Consider the following 24,456-nt stretch of genomic DNA (forward strand, 5'->3'; position numbering starts at 1 on the left):
ATATCGTTGTTATTAAGATTCTTCACAATTATGCGACCACGTGCAGGAAATGCCAAACAAATCCTTAATGTTGTGTCGTCACACATTCCTTATCACGTTTGCTTTGACCGAGGTCACGACCGAACAAGTGCCCATTTCCGCCTGATCCATCCGCCATTGGAAACGCTGCTAAACCTCTTATATTTTGAAAATTGCATATTAATGTAAAAAACTTCAATGCAAGGTATTAATAATATTCGTGTTTTTCGTGCAACCATAAGATAGTTAAACAAAATTAGCACGACAAGGCGAGATTGATAAGTCATTAACGGACTATATTTCTGTGCGTAGCTGTATCCGCGCTTTCAGCTGAGTGATTAGCCGTAGGCCATCGTATTCTTTAGAGTATGCGGTGATTTGTTCATAATTCGGTGTGTTAAGTCGGATCCCAGTACTCACTCTAGCTGGGGATGGGAAAGTGATATGGGTTGTGTGAGTTCCAAGCTAGTTCCGGAACCTCCGGTTCTAGGAGAGGGAGAAATCGTGAAAACCGTCTATGCTCCTAATGATAACAACGATAGACAGGGCAAGAATGGCCGAAACAGACAATCTGGCCAGAGGGGCATCCGAGGCCAACAGAACGCTGGAAGGGATAATAACAACCAGGATGGTCCCCCAAGGGGCAAAATTGCTAAATACAAGGCGAGATTCGATCCTCGCGTCACAGCTAAGTATGACATTAAAGCTTTGATAGGCCGAGGAAGTTTCAGCCGAGTTGTACGAGTAGAACACAAAATCACTAAGCAGCCATATGCTATAAAGATGATAGATCGGGTACAGGGGAAGGAAGTATTCGAGTCCGAACTAGCCGTACTCAGAAGGGTAAAACATGACTATATCATTCAACTGATTGAGGTATTTGAGAGCAAAGATAAAGTGTACATGGTAATGGAGCTGGCAACTGGAGGCGAGCTCTTTGACCGGATAATCTCCAAGGGTAGTTTCACAGAAAAGGATGCTAGTAAAAATCTGAAAATGGTCATGGAAGGACTGCGTTACTTACACAATCTAGGGATAACACATCGAGATTTGAAACCAGAAAACCTGCTGTACTATCACCCTGGTCATGACTCCAAAATCATGATCACAGACTTTGGTCTAAGTGCCACACGTAAAGCTGGAGAAATGTACATGAAAACAACGTGTGGAACGCCCGAATACATTGCCCCTGAAATTCTGGCACGGAAGCCATATACAAACATTGTGGACCTGTGGGCAGTTGGAGTTATCACTTATATTTTACTAAGTGGAACAATGCCTTTTGATGATGAGAATAGGACTCGGTTATATAGACAGATTCTCAAGGCCAAGTATTCATACGCAGGAGAGGTAAATGTTGCATTTGTGATCTCATTTGTTTTCAGGTTTGTAATGAAGATGAGCAGTGAAGTCCATATCCCCACCCCCCTCCCATAGAAACATAATACATAGTTTAACTTAACATGGCTACTGGCCAAAAGGGATGATGTGATCAAGCACATCATTTTAGTATTTCATTAACAAGATTGTATGTTTTGAATGCTGTATGTTGCTAGTGTGGTTGCTACACAGTCCAGTATGTTGTAAGTGCATTGTCGAAAAATTTGAAACTTTAGTACTAATGTTCTTGGGACGTCATGTCAAGTGTCCAGTCATGTCGTAGATTTCAGCAATCCTTGACCAATGCTACAGCAATCCTTTACCTGGAGGTGCCTTGTGCACTCACTTGCCTACTATCCCTTTTTCCTAGTTAAGCAAAGATTTATACCTCCCTTTTCGTGGCTTACAGTACTTTGTGATTAAAGAAGAAAAAGAAAAGAAAACCTGCACCTGGTTTGAATGTTCCATAGATAAGGTGTGTTAGGATAATGATAGCTAAACTCGGGTTTTCAAATCTGTACCAGTGCATCATTATCCTAGCTTGCGTAAGGTGATTCTATTGTCAGTTGTCTGTGAATAGTGCTTGTACAAATGCTACAGTGGCGAGGGTCTGTCCCAGGGCATGTTCTGTACACCTAGGAAAAGGTTGGGTAAACTTCTAACACAAATTTCACACTATATTTTTAGTAAAGTCCTGGTAACTGAAAGAATGCAACCTTTTCTTTCCCTTCTCAGAACTGGAGACTGAAGAATTGATGCTATCCCTTCATTCCCTTGTGATGTTTTAAAAGAGAAAATATAAAAAGAGAGGCGTCGGATTAGTCTTTTGTTGCTTCGTGCTAAGTTGTAAAAGCATGGAGAGATGAGTAACGTTTCTTTATGTGGGAAAACCTGCAATTCTGAAAGGTCACAGGTTTGCAAAGAGAGTGTGTGTTGATACTTGTATACATGTTCATCAGGGTGCAAAATGTGGCTTTCAGAGGTTGCCTTGATTGTTGGCAGGGCTGAGTCTCCATGAATTGGAAAATAAAGGCAATATAATGGCCTTTTCTTATCCTGTCTAAACAGTATGGTTTCATCAGGTCTCGGACAAAGAAAGAGGTTAGTATAAAATGGCCTCGTACGTCTTTCTTTCCATTATAGAGGTTTCAGTGAAAGCACTGACTCGTATTGTGTTGTAATAGATTTCAGCATTGTGCCCACTTACAGGGTCGTAAGAGAAATACTGGCTAATAAGTTTGCCTCTTGAATCTGAAGAAAGGAAGTCACATTGACAACATAAAGACAACAATCACCGAGCAAACTTCTCTAAAAGATTTTTCCCACTAAAGCAAATACTCCTGTTTGTCCCAGGGTCTGGGGACTGCCAAAATCAAGTTCATAGGTTAAATTGATATGAGCAACATTTAGCATTTTTCCAGTTATCTGATTATGCATTTCACCAGAGCTGGGTTGTTTCTCTACCCATTCTGCAACTGGAAACTTGAACCCACTTCTAGTGTAAGTTTGCCAGGTTAGTGAAATAGAAATCCACAAGAATAAACTGCCCCTTGCCACAGTTAATAATAGTCAAATAACACCCTTCCTTTATTATGGCAACCTGGGCTTACTCTCATATTGTTCAAGTTGGTCACTATATTTGTATTTGGATAAGAGGAAGATTGTTTGTTTTATAAAATGGCTTTTTCCGTGCTTGTCTGAGACAAACATACCTTGAATCCCTTCACTCGAGGAGAAAATGAAGGATGGTGGTAAACTTGACCCTGAGTTTGACTACTTAGAATAGAGGGGGTTGACATTTTCTGTTTTAATAAGATTATGTTGCTCTTGCAAGGCGCCCCCATATGCTATGTTCCCACTCCTTTGCATAGGCAACATTTACCTAGAATGGTTGAAATGTATTGAACCAAAATGGTCTACCACTATTCATGATGTTTAATTCTGAATAAATCCACAGAAATATGCAGTCAAGAAGTCAAGAAGTTACCTATGGAATTAAATTTGATTAATAGCCACTTAAGATTGTTTGCTCAAACGGCTGTTTTTTAGATGCTTCTTCATAAAATCTCATTTAGTCAGGTGCAGAGAAGTCTTCCGAAGAGCAGATACAGAGTAACATTGCTTGTTCTTTTTTTTTTTACGTCACTGTGTTTTGAAAACATACACCTAGAAAACCACTAATGATAAAAAAAAATACGAATCTGTCTTTTGTACCCTATGAATAGAAATAAAAAATGTTGAAGTTGGCAATGTGTATAAAATGTCTAATCTAGTTGCCTAGCTAAGCAGCTGTTTTAAATAATGAATCAATATGATCCAGTTGAGTTGAAGAATTGCAGTGGAATTGGAACAATAGATTTTCAATATCGCAGTCAATATAGCAAGGGAAGTTAATAGAGATTAATTTCAGTGCAGGCTATATGGGGCCTCTTAATGAGGCACTTGGTATATATCTTAAAACAGGGTTGTAGAATATTACAGAAGTAACCAATCAGCAGTGCTACTAAACACATAGTTTGTCCTGGGTTCAATTGATTTATTTATTATTTATTAATTGTGTGTGTGTATGTGTGTGCAAGAAAGCTTTTCTATGAAAAATAAATTCAAGTTAAACACACATTTTTTGTTTATTTAGGGAATAGGGCTTAAGACGTAAAGTTATATCTGATTGATAGTGTGCAAAGATATAGCAGCTGTTAGCCAGACCAAAAGCTTTTGCAGTATCCATCCTCTACATCAGAATCTTTTTAAAATGAATTTTAAAAATGAAATGATTCTCATTTTATAATGAAGAAATAAAGTAACACAGGATGCACAGGTATGTTGTGTTGCAAAATTGCAGCAAGATTTTCTTGTTGTTAAAGCTTGGGAAGGAGCACTGTATTTGGGGGTACATGGTCCCCTATAGGGTGTAAAATTATTCTCACAATGCTCCTTTTGTAACCAGGTATTGTGAATGAGAAGCCGGGTAATGGGGATTTGAGTGTTACATTGTGTGAGAGTCAGGTTCCTTTTGATGTTCTTTGTGGAGGAAAGATTGCAATTTGATTTTAACAGAAAGAGAGTTCCGTGCTGAATTTGTAGGGAAGTTTGCAAGATTAGAAACCACTTTGTTTGTCCTCTTTTGATGTTATTATCCAAGGTAGAAGTCATTTGGCACTTTGGTGACACATTCCTAACTTGGGTGACAACATCTAGACAGATGTTGACTTTCAAGTAAGTCATTGTGTTTTTTTTTATTTGAAAATCATATGGAATGTGCATACTTGAAAGCCAAATGCAGTTTTATGTGGGGTCAGCCCACTGCTGTCAGTGACTGTTACAACAGAAGGAATCAGTTTAAGTTACAAAAATATGAAACATTTATCATCTAAGAAATAGACTGTAGGAAAATGGTGAATGCACTCCTTTACCAGTAAGAGCGGAAGGACTCAATTTCCTTTATAAAGTCATTCAAGGCCGACATTAAATGACTGGAACTACCTTTCTATGTGAGATAGATCTTTTTCAAGTTGAGCATTTTTGCCATGGTGCCTGCCTCAGACATATAAATGTCACTCTTCATTATTTTGAAACAAGGAAGATATAAACTGCTCTCACTCCTTGCTTTCAATGCAGCACCTGGAAGTGTTTCATCAACTTTCTCCTACATAGTAGACTTGGGAGAGATAATTAATTCCTTTGATCTGAACGGCTGTGGTTAGTCTCTTCTGAGCAGTGGGGAGCACAGGTAATTGACCGAGAGGAGGAGGATGATATTTTAAACATCAGTTGGTTTATATCCAGTGTGTGAAAGGAAAGAAATTAAACTTGAAATCTGCCTGTTGTTTTTACCTGCACAATAACTTATGAAGGTGCAGTGTGAAAGACAAAATTGCACCTTATCTCTTTCAAGAGGTGAGATAATAAAGGTTAGAGTAATTTGTATATTCAGTGAGGTGATTACAAGTGACAAGTATCCTCAAAGAGATAGAAATCTAGCGGTCATTTGTTGTGGTCAGTTTTGTCCATGTTATCTTTATCTGTGACAAACGATTATCTTTCCAAGTTGCTCAGGTGAATAATTGTTTGGGGAGGGGAGAATGTTGGTACCAGTGAAAAATAAACAGCAGTTGGTAAATTAAATGATGATTAAGTCCTGCTAAATGTTACATTTAATGTTGAAAAAGAGAAAATTATAATTGGATTTTTGCTAGTACTAGTAAGTATTTGAGTTTATCGTAGCATCAGTAAATTATAATGTAAACTCATTTAAGAAATATGTCCCAAGTGCAGTTACTTTCAGAATATTGGACTATTGCTTTGTGATTTGCTCTACCATTTGTCCAGCATTGAAATACTGATCTAAATGCTTGATCAGATGTCCGATCAAGCATTTAGTTCAGCATTTCAGTGCTTGATCAGATGTCCTATGTGAGATGGCTGGTATAGCTGTATGACATTTGCAAGTTTAAAGTGCAGATAGGTACAGTACCAGTAAACTATGTTCCTTTGGGACTATTATTCATACTTCACAAGGGTTAAAAATCTTTCAAAACAAATTGCAAAATTTATTAGTAAGTTTGCTAAAAGTGAAGAACAGATCTGTGGAATTTTATTTGGCAAATCTTTTCACGTTCACGTCCCTCTCTTTGTGTGTGTTTGTGTACATGCGCAAGAGTGAACGTGCCTTTGTCAAGCAAGATTTTGTACACATTTTTCAAGTTACACTTTCAATGAGATGAATAAACAGTGGTCAAGACTTCCTTCAATAAAAAGTGAAGAGAAATATGTCGAGAGCAGCAGGGAAAAAGAATGTTAAGTAAAACGGTAGGTCAGTCATTGTGCTAGATTGGGTCATGTTCTGTGACAAGATTTTTTTTCTCCTTAGAGAAATTTTTTTTTGTGGTTTGGTTTAAGTTATTTATGAAGTGAGATTTAATGATTTGTGGCCAAGCCACTTCATAGCCATCATACAGCTTATCAAAAGAGTATCAGTAGATAAATCAGTGTTTGTCAGATTTATTATAATACATTTGTGTTGTGAGCTTTCATTTTTGGTAGAACTGGAAATGTTTTTTTGGAAGAGATATATCTGTAAGTACCATCTGTCTTATGTCAAGATTCCAGTGGCACAAAATATAACTAAAATGTAACATGATGAAGTGCACTCATCATATTCATGAGCAATATATTGCAGATATATGTAAATTAAAAAACAATTATTAGTGACGACTACTGATTTCAGCAAGTTAACATCATATCATGTAGTGCAGTACGAAAGTACAATCACCCTTAGCTTTATTGAGGGGTTACTAGTATTGATTCAACAGGTAGATTAGGCAGTGGATATAGATGAACTGGGCATGTTATGCCATTGCTGTGAGCTTTATTGTGTATTGTTTGATATGTTTAAGACATGTTTAGATGGAATATTAATCTACTTCTGGAGGTGAACAAAAGCCTTTATGTGATGAATGGATCAGCTTAAATTGAAATTTGTTTGAAGAATGAAGACAAACGGAAATTGGGAAAGAAGACTGACACCTTGATTTAGGATTTCAGTTGGATTTAAGACACTTAAACTGAAGATTATTTTGCTTCTGTAACATTGTGAGGTGAATATATTTTGAACCTGTGATATTTCTATTCATTGAAAGAATCACAACCTCTTCCTAATATCAAATAACATTGTTAGTGGCAGTGGCACTTTTTATTTATTTATTTTTTTTTTTGACAAATATATGCATACATACACTAGTATTCCTTCTTAATTTACCACAGTGTGGTATTTTGATTCTTTCCTCTTTGATTGTGTGGAACTTCCTCCCTCTTTTGTCCTTCCCTCACCCTAGATGACCTGTGATTTTCTGGTTGGTCAGCAGAATAAAAAGGACAAAAGTCAGATGCCATGGGGCGGGTGAGGGGGAAGGGGAAGGTAATACTCTCAACAAGAAACGTGGGTGGAAGTTGGTCAGTCAGATGTAGCTGCTGTACACATTGTGAAAATTTGTTTTCTAAGAAAACCACACTGATGCAAGAGAAGCAGTCTCCATTGTCAGTTTACCAGCAGGGCATGATTTTTATGTGTGTGTGTGTGTGTGTGTGGGTGGGTGGAGGGGGAGGGGGGGGGAAATTGGGCAATTTGAGTGTGGGGAAGCAGTTGGGTTCTGTGACATGAGATAATGGAGCCATTCCAGTCAAAGGTATGATAGGTGTGGGTGTAGCACTACATGGTACGGCAGTGGAGAGTAGCGACAGTTGATATGAAAAGGGTCACATGCTTACATATTTAATTCTCACTTGAGACGAAGGAAATAAAAACTGTTCAGTTTCTTGTTGGTTCGTCATGTGTGATTGATTTGTTTTGAAAAACTGGGGGTCTCTCTGCCTAGGCAATGTCAGTAATGGTGGTCAGGTCGTTGACAAAGGAGGGAAGGGAAGTGAAGGGCAGAGACAGGGAGTGTAGAATGACACAGTGACAGTATTCACCAGGTACAGGGGTTGCGTGATGTGACGGGGATTATCTCTCTTGCGCGTTGGCGTGATGTGCCAAAAATACCGACCTTTATTAGACATGATAGCTGCAAGTCACGAAAACATTTCTAGAGTTGCATGTACTTCTGAAAACCACATTATGGTGAGGTGGTTAAGAAAAAAATAAGGGAATTTCTTCATATCATTATTATTGAGTGCCTGGTCTTTCAGTAAAAGAAGTGAATCTTTTTGAACAAAGTTAACAAATCCAAGCAGGTTCATTGGGTAAACTATTGCATGAGGTCCCGCGGGTATAAAAAGTTGATACAAGGTGAATGTTTAACCTGCATATCATCTTTTTCACATAGCAAGTGAATTTATTTTATTTAATGGGAAAGCAGTCTGTTCCTTTGACTTTGTATAAACTGGTCACACGCTTCTTAAGCTATTCCCTCAGCTTGTGTGCAAGCAGTCAGACTTAGCCATAGGCTTTTGTCTTGTCAAGGCTCCAACAGCACGTCAGTGATTTGATTTGAAACTGGGGCTTGGAGCTGAAATTCAATCCTACCTCTCCCCATATGAATATGATTAAGTTGGAAGGGAAAATATTGTTATTAATTTCCCCCAGCTCAGCTGGGAACACAATCAGAGCGCCTATAAATTGCCTCCTCATATGGGTCTCACATTGTTTCAGTTGATTTGTCTTCGACTAGGAGGTCACGGGTTCCATAGGAAACAGCTGAATGCTCAAAGATTGTAATGCCCCTTGCATTGCTGGTGATGGCATGCGGGGATTTGTGACTGAACTCAATGTATGCCACTACATGCACATGTGCATGGCCCGCAGAGAGTAGGGGTGGAAATCTATCACTTATACGGTCCGTGGCCAGGGGTAGAAATGTGGGAGTATTTATCGCCAGTTTAATCTTAATGCATGCATATTCACAATTCAAAGTCTGAAATATAGACAGTATGACTACCAAACTTTCAATTGGTTTGTTATTGCCAAAAGAAAATAATGAAAACCTATCCAAATCCTTTACCAAAGGGGGGGGGGGGGGTAAAAACTAAGAGACAGTCATGTTTGCATCATGTAGTCTATCCTAAATATATTCTTAATGGCTGTTTGTTTCCTAAGAAACTCTTTGTGGGATGGAGAAAGAGGGAAAAAAAATAAATAAAACTGTGAACCTTTCCCTTTCTTGATGTCTGGGATCTGCTGGCGTCCAAGATCTTCAAGCTTGGGGAGCACTACTGCTGAGTGTACTACCCCTCATTGGTAACCCTGGGAAATACACGTTACCTGACTTGTGCTGTGGTTAATTGTGAACTAATCTAAATTGACTGGTTTGAACATAACTGAGACACATACTATGCTGTTGGTGCCTGGCGTAACTCATTCAGTTCAAGTTCATTGGCCTCAGCTGATGAGGACAACCTTTGCTAGTCTGTAGGTGTGAGGTGAAACATTGTCTATCAGACTGTTATCCATGGCCCTGTCCTCTTTACATAGAATACAGAGCCCCATGGATGCTAAACAATGAGAAACGGTTCTGAGCAGTCCTAGTAATTTCATGACAAATTCTCCACATTCCTGGCCTGAACTTGTGACAGTGTGGCCAGGTAGGGAGCATGGAAATGGTGCAAGTGTCCTGATAATCAGGGGACTAAGAAAAAATGTGGGTTTTCTACTGTAACAGAGCTCGGAGAGTAGACTGCTACATGACTGGTATCAGGTAGAAGCTGTAACTTCTGATTTTCTTCTCACACTTCACTGGCTGCCAGACTCCAGTCAGTGCTCTTGGTCCTTTGTACTAATAGAGCTGCCTTCAACCTGCCAGAATTATATACTTGTAGGCAAGCAGGGTTTGGTTCAAGTTTTACTGTCATATTGCATGATGCAAATGTGTTTAATGTGGATGATTGGCGAGATGAGATTGAGTAGAACAGGGCACTTAAATGCTATTACAAACTCACTGAATAAGCTGGAATGTAATAGAACTTGTAGTAAGCGTAGTCAGGATTTAGTTTGTTTTTCCTCTATAATTTTATTCTTAACATGATGTTGGGGACATGCTCTTGCATTGGGGTTGATTGGAGAAACCCTGTACTAGTATTTGTGTTTAAGCATGATCTGGATTGTTGTTTTAATTGTTTTCTCTGGATCAGCTGTGTAAGTGTTTAAGTGTATCTGTATCAGGTTTCCAGTTATACAAAATGAATTTTTCTTCCTTCTTTTTGCAAACGGGATAGGGATTTGGTTGGAACTAAAGCAGTTTATCCCACATTATTCTGATGGCTAATGTCTGAAGTTCAGTTATTATTAGCTGTGCAGGGTACAGCTGCCTTTTCTCTGCTCAGTGTCTGGCAGAATTTGGAGTCAAAGAGTTTACATGCTCCATACAGCCTGTTGGCTTAGACATTTTAGGAAAGCTGTGCAGACTCGAGAGAGGGAGGGATATATGTTTTCACTGTTTTACTCCAGTCAAAATTGACTTGAGAATGAACTAAATGTTGTAGATGGGATTGTCTGTATCCCTAAGATGACTGTGGGAATCTTTGTACCCCCCTTTTTTTTGTTCGAAATCAATTAACCATATTGTAGAGACATGGATGGAGGAAAGGTATAAACCCTGTTACAGTAAACAAATGTGTTCGTTTTTCATAAATATTGGAAATGCATTTTTGATAAAACTGAAAAGGTGCTTTGAGAAACTGGTTTCAACAGGTCCAGTATGGTTAAGTGAAGTAAGTTAAGGACATCCAATTTAGATGAATGTGCTAATGGCCCTCTCCTCCAACCAGGAAGGTTCACTGGGTACAGGTCACTCCCTCATCCTTTAAGTCGGTACCATCCCAAGCCTTTGGTCATCTCAATCTAGTGGTCACTGTGTAAACACTAACCAATCAATCCAAGATAATCTAATCTCTGGACGAGGTCAGCTCTTTGTAGTGGACCTCTTTATCTTGGTCCAGGAATTTTACCTGTGTAATATTACATAGTGTTGACCAATTAGGTGATCAGGTAAGATTAAGCAGTATTAGGTCTTTGTATTAGAGACCCCTTGTTGAACTATTTCTCTTTGTTGGGTTGAGATTTGCATTTGTGCCGTTTTCTAGAGGGGCCATTTTGGTACACTTCAGACTGTATGTTTCCCCTATTTCTGGAGGTGGTTGTGCAGTTTTCTCGCACCCTTCATTCTTTTTACAGTTTAAAAATATTCTTAACTGGTACACATTTTATGCATGCAAATGACCAGTCACAGCTAGCCGAAATAGTAACACTAAATGTTCAGTATCTGGACTCAAATCGGACTTCACATACAATGCCCAGCACAGGAATTTGAAATCTGATGATTACATATAAATGTCCAACATTTCTGGCACTTTTCATCTCTTATTCTTTTGGCTGTATTAGAACTGTTCTTGGTAGCATGCTGATGTCCAGTCAAAACCAAATACTGTAAATGTTATACAAAATATTTGGGATCTGGTCTCACATCTGACCACATGATCATTGCACAACACAGACATTTCACAGCCTAGTCTATATATATGCAAATTTACAGCACTATTAATCTGTCATCAGAGCCTAAGCCATAGTAAAGTTTGGCGTATCACACACAGACTGTAATTGAGAAACAATAGACCTGGTGATTGACTCTTTCTTGTCATTACATGCAGCCCAGATAACCCTCCAGTGACCTCTTGCTTTTATTAGTACACTGAATTTTGTCTGAATGCTGCATGATGTTATTTACAATATGGATTCATCTTTGAGTTGACCTGGAGATGTTTGTGCGAAGGAAATGTTTTTTTCTGCTGGATTACTTGATGGTTGGGGTTAGGCATTAAAAGTCATACTACATACAGTTAATAAAGATGTGTAAATTGCAGTAGAGATGAGTAAATTCCAATTTTGTAGTGTACTTCAGTACATTTATCCTTGCTATTTTGATAGGTGCTTGGAAAAAATAAGGCCAGGTCACCTTTTTTTGGAAAACATGATCAAAGTCATTACTTTCTCTTCAGCGATGCAGTGGCAGTCTTTTTTCCCTCTTTGAAATGAGTATGAACTGCTACTTCTAGTAGGAAGTTGCGTGTTGCTCAGTGCTAAACTAGTCTGCAGGACTTGTAGCCTAAGGACTTTGCTGTTTACAAGAAAAAAAAGACACTAGAAAAAGCCAAAAACTTGAAAAAACCTAATCCTCCTCAATCACAATCCAAAGAGACAGTGTTCCCAAAGGACTTAAAAGGTTTACAACTTTCAAAAAGCATTAAAACAACACGTGAGAACAGTCTTCAAAGGGACCCTTGTGCAGGGACAGTGGATTGAAGTGAGGTAGGGCAATGGAGAGGGATTTTCTCACACACTGGTAATCTCCTCTTCAGCAGGTGCACACACACATACACACACGGGCCATTCTTCCCCCGCTTTTGTCACCATGCCTGCTAAGACAACGACTGGCTTTGTTGGTATCAAAGCTTACCTGACACTTTACCTAGCCTTGATGCTTTATGTGGTTATTGACAGAGATTTGCTGAAATGGTTGCTCATCCTGATTCTTGGGCACCTGCGAGACTGTCTGTGATGGAAATGTTAGCTGTCTTTTGTGGTGATATTTTTTTAGCTGTCGGATTGGGTACATGCAAGATCTATGGACCTGAAACGAGTTCTCCCAGGAGTGATTTTGTAATTGAAATTAAATACTGAAAATCTTCTGAATCATTTGGGAGATCTCTTCGAGTGGACTAACATTAATCATGAATGTTAATCAATAAAATCACTCGTTCAAACTGATAACTGTGGAAGCCATTCAATACTTTCATAGTAGTAAAATGTAGATCAATCAGCTAGCCAGCTGTAACAGGTTTATGGGGATGCCTTAGTATCCTCATCATAGTTTATTGTTGATAGTATAAAGAGTGATGCAAATATCAATTCACTCTCCATCTGTTTCAGTATTATCGTTTCCTAATCCATAAACACCCAAAGTGTCATTCTTCTGGTTAAGAATCAATTTGTTTGCAGAAGTGTGATGGAAATATCACAATTCTTGATTTCAACTCACAACTGACAGGCTGCACTACACTGGCTTGTTTGGCGTGAGCCTGGATCAGCACAGTGACTAGATTGACTATATTTGTTGGCCTGGCAGTTTTTACAATGAACCACCTCAGCATGTTCCCTACCTGTAAAATCTTGCTGCTGATGTGTAGAAACTCTGAGCATGCAAGTGTACCATTTGGATCCGTTTCTATACGAGTCAGTCTGCAGTGTGTGAACGCTACTTAAAAAGAGGAGATGGCACACCCGCCTAATCAATATGAAGAGTCAAACAGTATGTCCTGAAAAAACCTTGGCTTTGTGCAGTGATCTATGGCTGTGTATATTAGTGAGCAATAAGAGCAGTGTAAACAGTCACATTGTGGTGTGACAGGTGATGTATAATGGAATGGAGACACCTCTCTCCTCTAGAGATAACATTGTTCTGGCTGTTTGGTTTCCTGCCTGGGATAACTCAGTGCTGGGTCTGGAACCAAGGCGCGTTTACAACCCACCAGGCCTAGAACGAAATTTGGTCTTACTAACACCACTTGATGAATAGATTATTTGTAACAAAATAGGCCATTTGGTGATGCTAGTTTGACGCGTTGAAAAGTTGAAACAGTTTTTGGCTTCCCAAATTAATGTTAACTTACTAGTACATGAAATTAAGTTTTTGTATTTACAGAAATTTACAAAAAAAAAAAAAAAATCCCCTTTGAACATCTATTAAAATGAATAAAAGCAGCAGATCTGTTAATGATGCATGTTATTGAAACAGCCATCTTCTGTTTAATGAACCCCCATTTATTTTAATTTTAGGATGTTTTTATACTAGAATTGAAACTTGCCTTTTTATACACTGAATTTTATAAAATATGCTTAGTAACATTTTTATTTGTGGTATGGAATACCTTGGATATTATATTGTGTAAATATGTCAAAAATATGGATTGAGTTTTGTTGACGTTAACCAGCCATATACCACAGATCAATAAGTTTCAGTAGAGTGAGAACTTATATGGCATCCTTCACAGAAAAGAACTGGTAGAATGAACAGTGCTGGAAGTGACCCAGACAACACAGTTTTGCCTTATTTTAAAGTGTGCAGAAAGGGACCAAAAGCAAATTGTTTCTATGGTAAATAAATAACAAAAATAGAATTGGCCACTGAGTCATCTCCCAGTACATTTCCAGAGCTGAGGGTGCCGTGGCTTGAGGTGACCTCTCTGGTGATGGAGTTTTAGTGCACACAAGGTTTGCCTTCGTTCTAATCAGAAAACAAAAATAGCAAATTCTGCTTTTTGCCAACTTGAGCAGGATTTATGAGAAAAGGGAAGGAAAGGAAGGGGCTTTCAGACTTGATCAGTCTCCACAAAAGAGGAGAAACTCATTTTCAGATCGATTCTTTAAATATGAAGATTCAAATTTGTTCAGCACTTATATGTGGTAATTATTTTAAATGTGTTATAGTAATCCAAGCGTAATGAGTTATAATGTGAAGTTGATTGCCTTTGGAAAAAGTCAGTAATGGCACATTTTGACAAAATTTGCAGTTTTGTAAGGTAATGGATATTTTGGTTTCTTTTTACCAAACAAGGATGCCATATGTCTGTTGGCCTTTTGATGAACAGGAAAGAAAATATGGGAAACATACTAATCATAAAGGCATTGAGATGATTTTGAAGCAAGAATTTTGTAATCTCCACATCCCAATAAGAGAGGTGTATCTCAAACTGCAAGTGTACTGGCAGGCAGACATCTTTCCCTGCATGCCCCCTGTACTTGATATGAGGCAGACCTGGAGATGGTTCATGTTGCTCTGTTAGACAGCCAGACAACTCGATGCAACACTGGGGAAACTCTATACAAATATGATTTTTGGCATCCCAGTGCGGCTCGAGTTCTGTCTGGGTCCCGAAGAGAAAACACTAATTACTCCAGAAATCTGACTTTGATTATAATCAAAGCTTCCTTATTGCTTCTTAGCTGGAAGGTAAACAGAAATAAACTTTTGGCTTATTATTTTTCTCTCCAGTCACCCGTGCTGTCAAGGCTGCATATGCTTTGGAATTGTATTGATTACCTTTAGTTTACCAATGTTGGTTTGGGGTGGTAACTTACTAACATGGCTACAGTTATAAATATGTTAGGTTTGGCATTGTGTGGAGACAAAAATAATATTTTGACTTCAGTGCATGAAGGTCACGGTCGTGGGTGAAATATGGCTTATACTCCTACACAGGGGATAAATCACCTCTGATTAGGATTTGTAAGGTTGTGTTTTGGCACTCTCTCAGGTGTTGGTTTTGAAGGTTTTTGTTATTGAATAGAAAAGAAAAAGTTTGGTTGTGCCTCTTATTGATACGTATTCTTAATAAAACAGTGTATTGTAAACATGGTCTAATTACTGGCAACTCCTTGATTTGATAAAATCTTAGTTTTTCTCTTTTGCCTTTTTTTATAACTTGAATTTTTTGTTGCCTATGGCAAAATGTGATATTGAAAACTTTCTGTTTTCACTTCATGTTAGAACTAGTTATGTTAGTCTTCTATTCCGTTCAGCATGTAGTTTGTTTTCACGGCCCCAAAGAGCACCGTGAGGCACCCAGTGCCATGGTGTTAACCCCTTGGAATTAAAAAACATAAACTGTAATGGATCTCCTCAAAGACCTCGTAGGCATCTTTTATTTTTTTCAATTTGTGCAATTTGAGACACTCCAAAGAGATGCGTTTCCTAGTGAAGTCAGTGGAGACCTGGGGTTAGCTTTACAAAATAACTTCAGTCCAAAAATTTTCTTTCTTGTTATAAAACATGCACAGTATTTCATTTCATTAGACTTCCCCTGATTTGATAAAGGGGACTTGAATTTTGGCATTACAATTTCTAGCTAATGTTGCTTTGTGAAAGATCCCCTTGGCCTACAAAGTGTCCTTGGTATAACACCATCCCCTTTTCCTGTTATCATGTTCTTTTGAACCTGCTTTCACCAAAGGTACCAAATTAGCAACCGGGAGAGCTAAATATAGCCTGAGGTCTTAAACAGTGCCACCCTTACGAAGTATGTGACCACAAGAGATAAGATATAGACATCTTATGGGACACTCAGAATGGATGTATGTGTGTTCAGTGTAATGTCAATATGAGGTGCTGGTGGGAAATGGCTGGCTGGGTCAGTGCACCCTCTACCAGGGTCGTAGATAATTATATGCACTTTTTTTCCACTGCATGGGGAAAGTGCCATCCTTTATCTAGAGACATATCTGTAAATATCGAATGAAAAATCAATCTGTGGGCCTGGTAGAGGGAAGGGTTGGTGCAAGGTAGGGCAGGTGTGCAGTGGATTACCTTGGAAGGATGGGTGGGTGGGTGGGTGGGGTAGGGGGGAATGGTGAGTGACTCTGATGGGAAGGGTCAACACGTGCTAGCAAATGTTTTTCTTTCTTCTGTGAACATCTCAACTTTGTTTTAGGTTGTGAACATTCAGTAGTTGGTATTTCCTCTGTCTCTTGATATTCAGCATCTTTTTTGCTCTTTTGCTGAAAACACTTGTTGGTTCTAGCTAGTTTTTTCTCAAGAGAAGAATGATAAATAATTCCACGCAGGTTTGCTAATCGTTGTTTGGGCAATTGGGTAGAGTCCCTATCTGGTTTGTATCTAAATGTGTTGTGAAAGAAGTGAACTGGTGCAAGAAGCCTAAGAAAACTGTCTAGCTTACTGTTATGGAGATCTTTTCTCTCTGAAATGATGATTCCAACTAGCTTATGACAAAAGAATAATTGAAGTGGCAAAAAAACAAGAAAATTATTTTAACTATATGTGTCACTGGATCTGTAATTGGCCACTTGCATTGGTAAAGCATTGTCTTGTTAGCTAAAAAGAATGTAGACCAATGAACCTGATCGATTGCTATTTGTATTGTCAGATCAATAAGACTGGATGTTTCCCTCAACTGAGCCACTGAACTTGACACTGACCCAATTTTTTTTTTTTTTTTTTTTTTGGCATAAGGTAGAAAAAAATACTTAAACCCTTCAAGTCCAGGTAACTTTTTTATTCCTACTGCAAATCAGAGGTTATATTTTTCAGTGCATACTTTTCCGTTCTCTGCCGGAGGGTTGGATTAGGAATTTGTGATGAAAACAGATTTTGAGAAAAGTTATCCTTCCCTCTTGGGGTGTCTGGTCTCCCTGTCGTTGGGTTCAAACCTCTCAGGTTGGCAGTTGAGTGTGTTTAAATAAGCTCCTGTTGTCTTTGAATTGTGGGGTTTTGTTCACAGTTCGACCCCTGCTTGGAAGGTTAGATCCTCTACCATTGTGTTCATACACTCTCGCCATTGTGTTCCATCTGCCCGGGGGAAAGTTGAATAAAGGGCTGGACAAATACCGCAGCTTTTAGCACTGTTTGCCGACAGCTTTTGGGACGGCAGAATTAAGATGCTGAAGAATTCTGTCACTTAAGTTTAGTTAAATAACTGTTGATTTTTGAACAGGTTATATATTGTCCATGTTTTTTTTTTTTTTTGTTTTTTTCTTTTAAAGTGACGAACAGGTCATATCATTCATGATTTTGCATTTTAAGTGATATAGGTACAAAATTTGATTGTAAATAAAACAGCTCTTTTTAAGCTTAGTGCATTATGTATGTAATATATTTGAGGTTTTCAATGTGTAGCAGGATTTGATGCTTTGTAACTGTTATCCATTTTGTCAACAGATCTTGGCTTTTCCTTTTTTACAGTAAAACGAGGATATCTTGTAGGTGTGATTATAATTTCAATGAAAAGCCCATTTCAAGATCTCTGCAACTCTTGGTTATAGTCCGTTTATGTTTCAAGTAAGATACAGGATATTAATGCTGTACATGGAAGATCATATGTGTCAGCATAAGATTAGTTTTGTTATTGATGGTCAATTTGTGGAAAGTCATTTACACACAGTGTGCCATAGGCTGTTGTTGTGTTCAGAAAGTTTTGTACAGCAGAAGAATAAATTTCCTTACTGTGGGGGAAGTTTAGGTAAGAATGACTCAATGATGGTTGACACACTCGGGGTGAGGAAAGTTCATCTTGAGGTGCTGATAGAACTTATGATGCACTTTTTCCCAACTGACTCACTGTAATCCTTCGTGGTGCTTGTTGGTTTAAAAGAGCAATTCTGACACTTTGTTAATCGATGATATCAACACATAGGGTAGTATTTGTGATGTTACCACATTTAACCGTGTAATATCAATTGAGACCGTCAAACAGGATTGCTGGCCAATTTTTCTGTTAAAGCCATAAAAAGTCAGCTCTGTTGCTTGAGTATCGAATGAGTTGATATTAAAGTTCTCTTAAATCAGTCACATTGGCAAAAGGGATGTGAATTGGGATGTTATTTTGTGGAGATACATATATAAGGGGGAAAAACTTGTTCCTGCAAGGGGTGTTAAGCTGGCAGTAAGTTATAGCATCTACCAAGGTTTCTGCCACCTTAATGTCTCTTCACTTCCCATGTTAAATGTCTGCCTGCTGTGTTCTTGTTATGGTCAAGTTTGGCATTTTTACACCAGGAATATATATAGTTTATAAGACTGTCTTCCCAAACGATGTTGTGTGATGACATAGGTTTTTTGAGTGAGAACAGTTTCAGAGCCAGCATACAAGAAAAAGGCTGCTAATGGGGGAATTTTTTTATTAGTCATTTTGACTGTTTAGGTGGATGTCTTTCAGACTCTTGGGACTAAGAGCGCATTCTCAACGAATTAAGCCAGGCTTTACAAAGCCGGTGACCTAAAAATGGCGGACGTACATGAAAGAAAAACCGCCTAATCTTTTAATAGTCTCTCAGCCTCCCCACATGTCGTCCCTGCGGGGTACAGTAATTAAATCTCGGCTCCGTTCGCCATGCGGAAGCTACCTGAGAAATATTAAGTGCGCATGCTCATCAGTTAAACTCGTGGTGAAGAAAGCATGGCGGCTGAAGGCGATCGAAGGAAAAAAGCTCTTCTGTTCTATTATCTTTGAAAACAGAGACGAAAAAGGAATAATTTGGCCCATAGACCAGCAATGAATCGACTATCTACGGAGATAATATCACCAGAGATATTCACGGAAATATTAATGTTCGGAGCCGAGACTTAATTACTGTACCCCGCAGGGACGACATGTGGGGAGGCCTGTGAGAGGCGGAGAGACTATTAAAAGATTAGGCGGTTTTTCTGTCATGTACGTCCGCCATTTTTAGGTCACCGGCTTTGTAAAGCCTGGCTTAATTCATTGAGAATGCGCTCTAAGAATCATAAGATATTGGCCATTATTGAGATTCTCTCTCCCTCTCTCTCTCTCTCTCTCTCTCTCTCACACACACACACATATTGCATACTATCGACCATGATTCTGTTAGCAGATGCAGGGAAATAACCAAGTGCTGCAAACAGACCAGACACATGATAAAAAATTTACCATAGTGAAATTTTCCTGGGAGATCTCTCATTGATTCATCTTTTTCTATGATGCCAGTCTTTTTGACCTTTCTTTAAGTACTTGATAACCATATTCATAGACTATCCTGCCATCCTAGTCAGGGATGAATGAGGAAGTGAAGTGAGAAGTTGGAGGGGGGGGGGGGGGTCACTTCTGGGGAAAATATGTTTAGTGTTATTTTAAAGAAAGTTTTGTGAAAAGACATGATATGGAACTTATCTAGTACTTCAATACATTTTATAAGTACCAAGGCTTCACAGTGATAAGTTATAAATATCTGACTCTAAACAGATATGTTGTTTGGTGAATTATTTAGGCAAGTGATACCTTCCATTGAAAAAATGTCTTCAGCCTTTTTGCACTCAAAAGCAAACAAGTTATTGATTTGTTTGAATAAGGAATATAAGGCAAATATTATTTAATCAATGAAGACATTAAGCATTTGCACAGTTATTAAAAAAAAGACCTTTACACTTCACAGCTACAATTTCCAAATACACCCTATTTATACAGTCTAACTGAAGCATGTGTATGTCTGGTCTGTTTGGCTTTCACTTTCTATGGAAGTCTGTGGTTTAGTCGAGGAAAAATTGATACCTTTTCATTGTCCCTACTGTATTATAAAAACAGCTGTAAGAGATGACCCTTATTTCTTTGTGCAAATGATAATAAACTATTCATACTTTCATCAACTGTTCTTTTATCACATGATATAGTGCATCATGAAAATTCTATACAAGCTGAAGAGTGTATGCCAGTTGAAGTGGACACTCGATATTGACCATATACTTGCCTTTGTAAATGTATCCTGTACTCATGTTCAAGGAAACGGACCGGACCATTAGTGGATAATGCTGTTGTGGGGATGAAAAATGATTGTTCATTTGTTTTGATTCACTGTGTTACAACAATTTTTGGGGGGAAAAAAACAGGAAAAGAGGCTTTTAATCATTGATTTTAGTTAATTTGTGTGAAATTTCTGAACTATTAAAAAATTACAATTCATTGCACCAATATCAGTAATATCAGACCAAAGTCCCATACAGTTTGGCATTTAGACTAAAAGGGCACGTTTTAAAATGTCACATGAATAAAATGAATCTTTAATGAAAGTCTGGGGTTCTCCTATTACATTATTAATCTGTCATAAACCTAAGATTAGACCACTTGAAGTGATGCATTCAAAGACAACAGCTGTGGTAAATAGGTGTGATTTTAATTTGCTTCAAATTACCCCACCTTCATGGAGAAATTCACAGCTATTTGCTCAGGCATTTGATATCTGTATCAGCTGTAATCAAAAATTTTCAAAACTACACTGAGAAAAGGCATCATTTTCTGTGCCTATATGTCAAAGTGAAGCCCAAATTACACCTTTAAATGTCAGGTGAACCACAGTAAAATTACCATGGCGGCTCAGAAATTGAAATTGCACTTATTTACTGAGGTAAGGTCTCAGTCTGATTGAGGGGGAGGGGCCCTGGGGACCATAATCACAGCCCATTTTCTCAGCGTGAACTCTAGCATAGAGCGTCTCTACGGGATTAGTTGAACTGAAATTTGAGGTCCCCTCACTGTAAGCCTTACTGGTACAAACTTACATCTCACTGACTAAATAGATGTGACAAAAGTGGTTTGAAGAAATGGTTTGATTATAGAATAAGCAAACAGTATTCGAAAATAACAACTTGGGGGTGTCTGTATCTCCTGTATATTTTCACAATCATATTTCAGGGAAAATATCTCTTGATCCTTATCAAATGTTTTCATTGGACTTAATGTTAGGTTTGAGGTTCATGTTTAACTTTTTGAAAGTAAGACAAATCTTAAGAAGTGAAGCAGAAGGAAGGGCTGGCCTTTCCAGCTCATTGGGAAAGCAAAGGACCAAGAGGCAATAACTATGGCCATACAATCATATTATTCCTTAATTATCCCAGCTCCTGCTTTTGAAGGGGTCTAGGGTATCCGTAATTCAATATCCTTGTGGGTTTTTTTTTTTTTTTTTTTTTTCTAAAATAAAAATGTTTTCCCTGCCATTTTCAGTGATGAGAAATTGATATAGTGGAAGAGTTAATGATGAGGCAGATAACACTTGTGTACTAAGGGGCATTCCTGATAGCTATATAAAAATGTATGGAAATGTGTGGAATGATAGGGTTATTTGTGCAGGCACTTGTGTGTTTGGGTGTGCGCATGCACATTTTTTTTTTTTTTTTTTTTTTTTTTTTTTTTTTTTTTGTCATCGTTTTTTGAAATGAAGCAAAATTGTTTTTTGGATTTAATATGAAAGTAATATGTTGCAGAAACAATCCACATTTCTTAGAAAACACTACTCTATATTTTACAACTCTGTGTTTCAGTAAGGTGATTGTACAAGGCAGTTTTGCTTGTTTTGAATTAAGGTTGTTTTGGTTTAGGTTGTTTTGAATCAATAAATTTGCTAGAATCTATCAAAATTTTATTGTAACATCTTCATATTAAATTGCTTTTTTTCCATCTTTGCAGCATTGGAAAGATGTCTCTCCTTTGGCCAAAGACTTCATAGATAAGCTCCTGGTGCTGGACCCCAACCAAAGGCTGACTGCTGCCCAAGCAGTGAAGCATCCCTGGATCGCCACCAATGCGGCTTCTTCCAGTAACAAAAATCTGCATCGGACAATCAGTCAGAATCTGCTGCATCGCCAATCTACCCACGCCAACAGCACAAAGAGTGCCAAAAGTACCAAATCAGCTAAATCCACAAAGTCGAACAAATCCAGTAAGTCCTTGCGGTCAGAGCATCGGCGTGTCCAGCCAGAGGAATTGGAAGAGCTTCAAAAAGAACTACAACACCACCCTCTCTGAGAGGGCAAATAGACAGCTGGCGGGTCATGTCAAAGTCCAGGGCCGTTTTAGGTCAAGGTCATGTGGGTTTGAGATGGATGCTGACCTTGGTGGATGATGCCAAAGGTCCAAGGTCATTCAGGATCCCTTGAGGAAACTGTGAAGTAGACTTTGATGGAGTACAAAATCTGGTCCTGATGACTGGTCACTGGTATTGTTAACCATAATGGCAAGGGAAGTGACAGTCATTGGCTTGCAGGATGGCTCGTATTCTCCATTCCTGAGTCATTCAACTGCTCCAACTGTGTGAAGAAAATCACGCTCTCACAAGGAAGAAGGGATACTTCTGTCTACCATCTCATTCTGGTTCTATCATTGGACCAGGAACACCAATGAGGCCATCAGCACAGTATATATATGTAATAAATATATATATATATATAAATATATGTACATAGTATATAATGGTGTAATATATCCAGTACAAGTCAAGGAATTAATGGTGCTCAGGGTGCTGCTGATAGATGGCAGCACAAGTCATAAATGCAGTGTTCAATACAAGAGGAGACTGGTTCTCAGTTCATGATTCCAGTATTTCCTCCGATATCAGGCAGGGTACATATTCATTTATGAATTAATAGTGTTCAAAGAGAAAATTATATGCTGAAAGTAAGGTTGTATATTTAGAAATATTTAAGCAGCTGTCAGTCCAAACATGGTGTGCATGAAGGGTGATGTTTTTTAGGACGAAGAAAATAATCCTCTCCTCCTTTTCCTCCACCAACACAGTTTCTGAGCAAGGAGGTACTTCTTACTGTAAGAAAGAGAAAGTACAGTTGGGAAAGCAAATTAAGGGCAGTAAGGGTGAACAGGAACCTAAATCTATTAGTCACAGGCCATGCCAGCATTACTGCTGCCTCCTTGAACAAAGTCATCTAAATGTTCATCCACTGGGAGGAGACCCACCTTCACTGTAGAGTCCATATCGTATTCTGTTACATGAAAATTGGGACCTTTTAGCATGGGGCTTTTTTTATTTTTCAGTGTTTTAATTTATTTTTATCCATAATGGGTGGGGAGTGTTGACTGGGTGTTTTTTGCCAGGTCCACAATAGTGTTATGATTATTATTATCTTTTTTTCCTACCAAAATGGGTGGATTGCAGCAGACGTCGTGATTTATTTTTGGACAATATGTATGTTATTACATGAGGTGTCAGTGCTCGCCTCATTTACCAACATATAGGCGGGGAGCAAAAAAGTTTGACATTAGAACTGCTACAAGGCAGCCATTAATTTTAAAACAAAGCAAATGCGATTTTGAGTGAGCTAAAAAAGCTTGTTTAAAGTCAATTTTGGTGGTTTTATTTGATAACATTGATTGTGTTTAATTTAAAAGACACTGTAAGAAGTTGTGGTTTTTAAGTAAGAAGTAGTGGTTTTTAAGTGCTCTCTTTTTGTGGTTGAGTAACCAGATGCGTAAACTTGCAATAGCAAGCAGGGCCCTCAGTGGGTGGGGGGAGAGCCTAGGACTAGGGTCTGGGGAGTTTTGTATCCATGCCAAAACTGCTGGCTAATCCTCAAAATACCCAACTGAGAGAGAGTAACCCCATGCCTTGACATGAAACTGTATTCTCCATGCCTCTTTGCCAGCACATTTTACCAAGTTGTCGTTTTTTTTTTTTTTTTTTTTCTGTCTTGTTTTTAAGTGCAATCTTTTTTCTTTTTCTTCTTGAATTTTTGAATGTTCTTAATTTTTATTTTAATTAACTTGGTCTTATTTACTTTACATATTTTGGAAGGTCTGCTGTGAAATCCAGGCCACTGAAAAATGAAAGCATAAGTGGTTTGGTCAAAGGGGAATGTTTTCTTGCTCTCCAAAGTTTAATTTGGTCAACAAGTGATGTTGGAGATCATGTGGCATAATTCATTTTCCATTTCAAATATCATCTCCATCAGTCTAAGTCCTGTGCTCATTTTCCAGGAATGTGTGATTTATACAAATCGTTTGGAATGACCGTGTATCTTACAAAGTGCCCTTTATGGAAAGCAACTCCAAACAGCTGTTGTTTGCTATCAATCCTTCCAGGAGAGGGCACCTCTACCGACTCTTATTTCTATTCTTTTTGACAAGGTGGAGCACTGCACTGCATGACCAGCTTGTAATAAAACCTTGAACTATATTCTAGGCAGGTTTAGACACCATTTCTGGAGCTGATGTGAGATCCAAGTAGATCATGTTCTCCATGCTCTCAGACAAGTTAGT

The 24,456-nt window shown here is 38.4% G+C and overlaps 1 protein-coding gene across 1 annotated transcript; it reads left to right on the forward strand.

Annotated features, from left to right (window-relative positions):
* The first annotated feature begins 330 nt into the window (after window positions 1–330).
* On the forward strand, window positions 331–24,455 carry LOC106159680 (serine/threonine-protein kinase H1 homolog). The gene is made up of 2 exons (XM_013536050.2): window positions 331–1,368; window positions 21,874–24,455. Exons 1-2 carry the CDS (start codon window positions 463–465, stop codon window positions 22,210–22,212), a joined length of 1,245 nt encoding a protein of 414 aa, XP_013391504.2. The 5' UTR covers window positions 331–462; the 3' UTR covers window positions 22,213–24,455.
* Window position 24,456: the final 1 nt, after the last annotated feature.

This window comes from Lingula anatina, chromosome 4 (genome assembly GCF_051362555.1).
Source record: "Lingula anatina isolate TDL-2025a chromosome 4, LinAna3.0, whole genome shotgun sequence".
NCBI lineage: Eukaryota > Metazoa > Brachiopoda > Lingulata > Lingulida > Lingulidae > Lingula > Lingula anatina.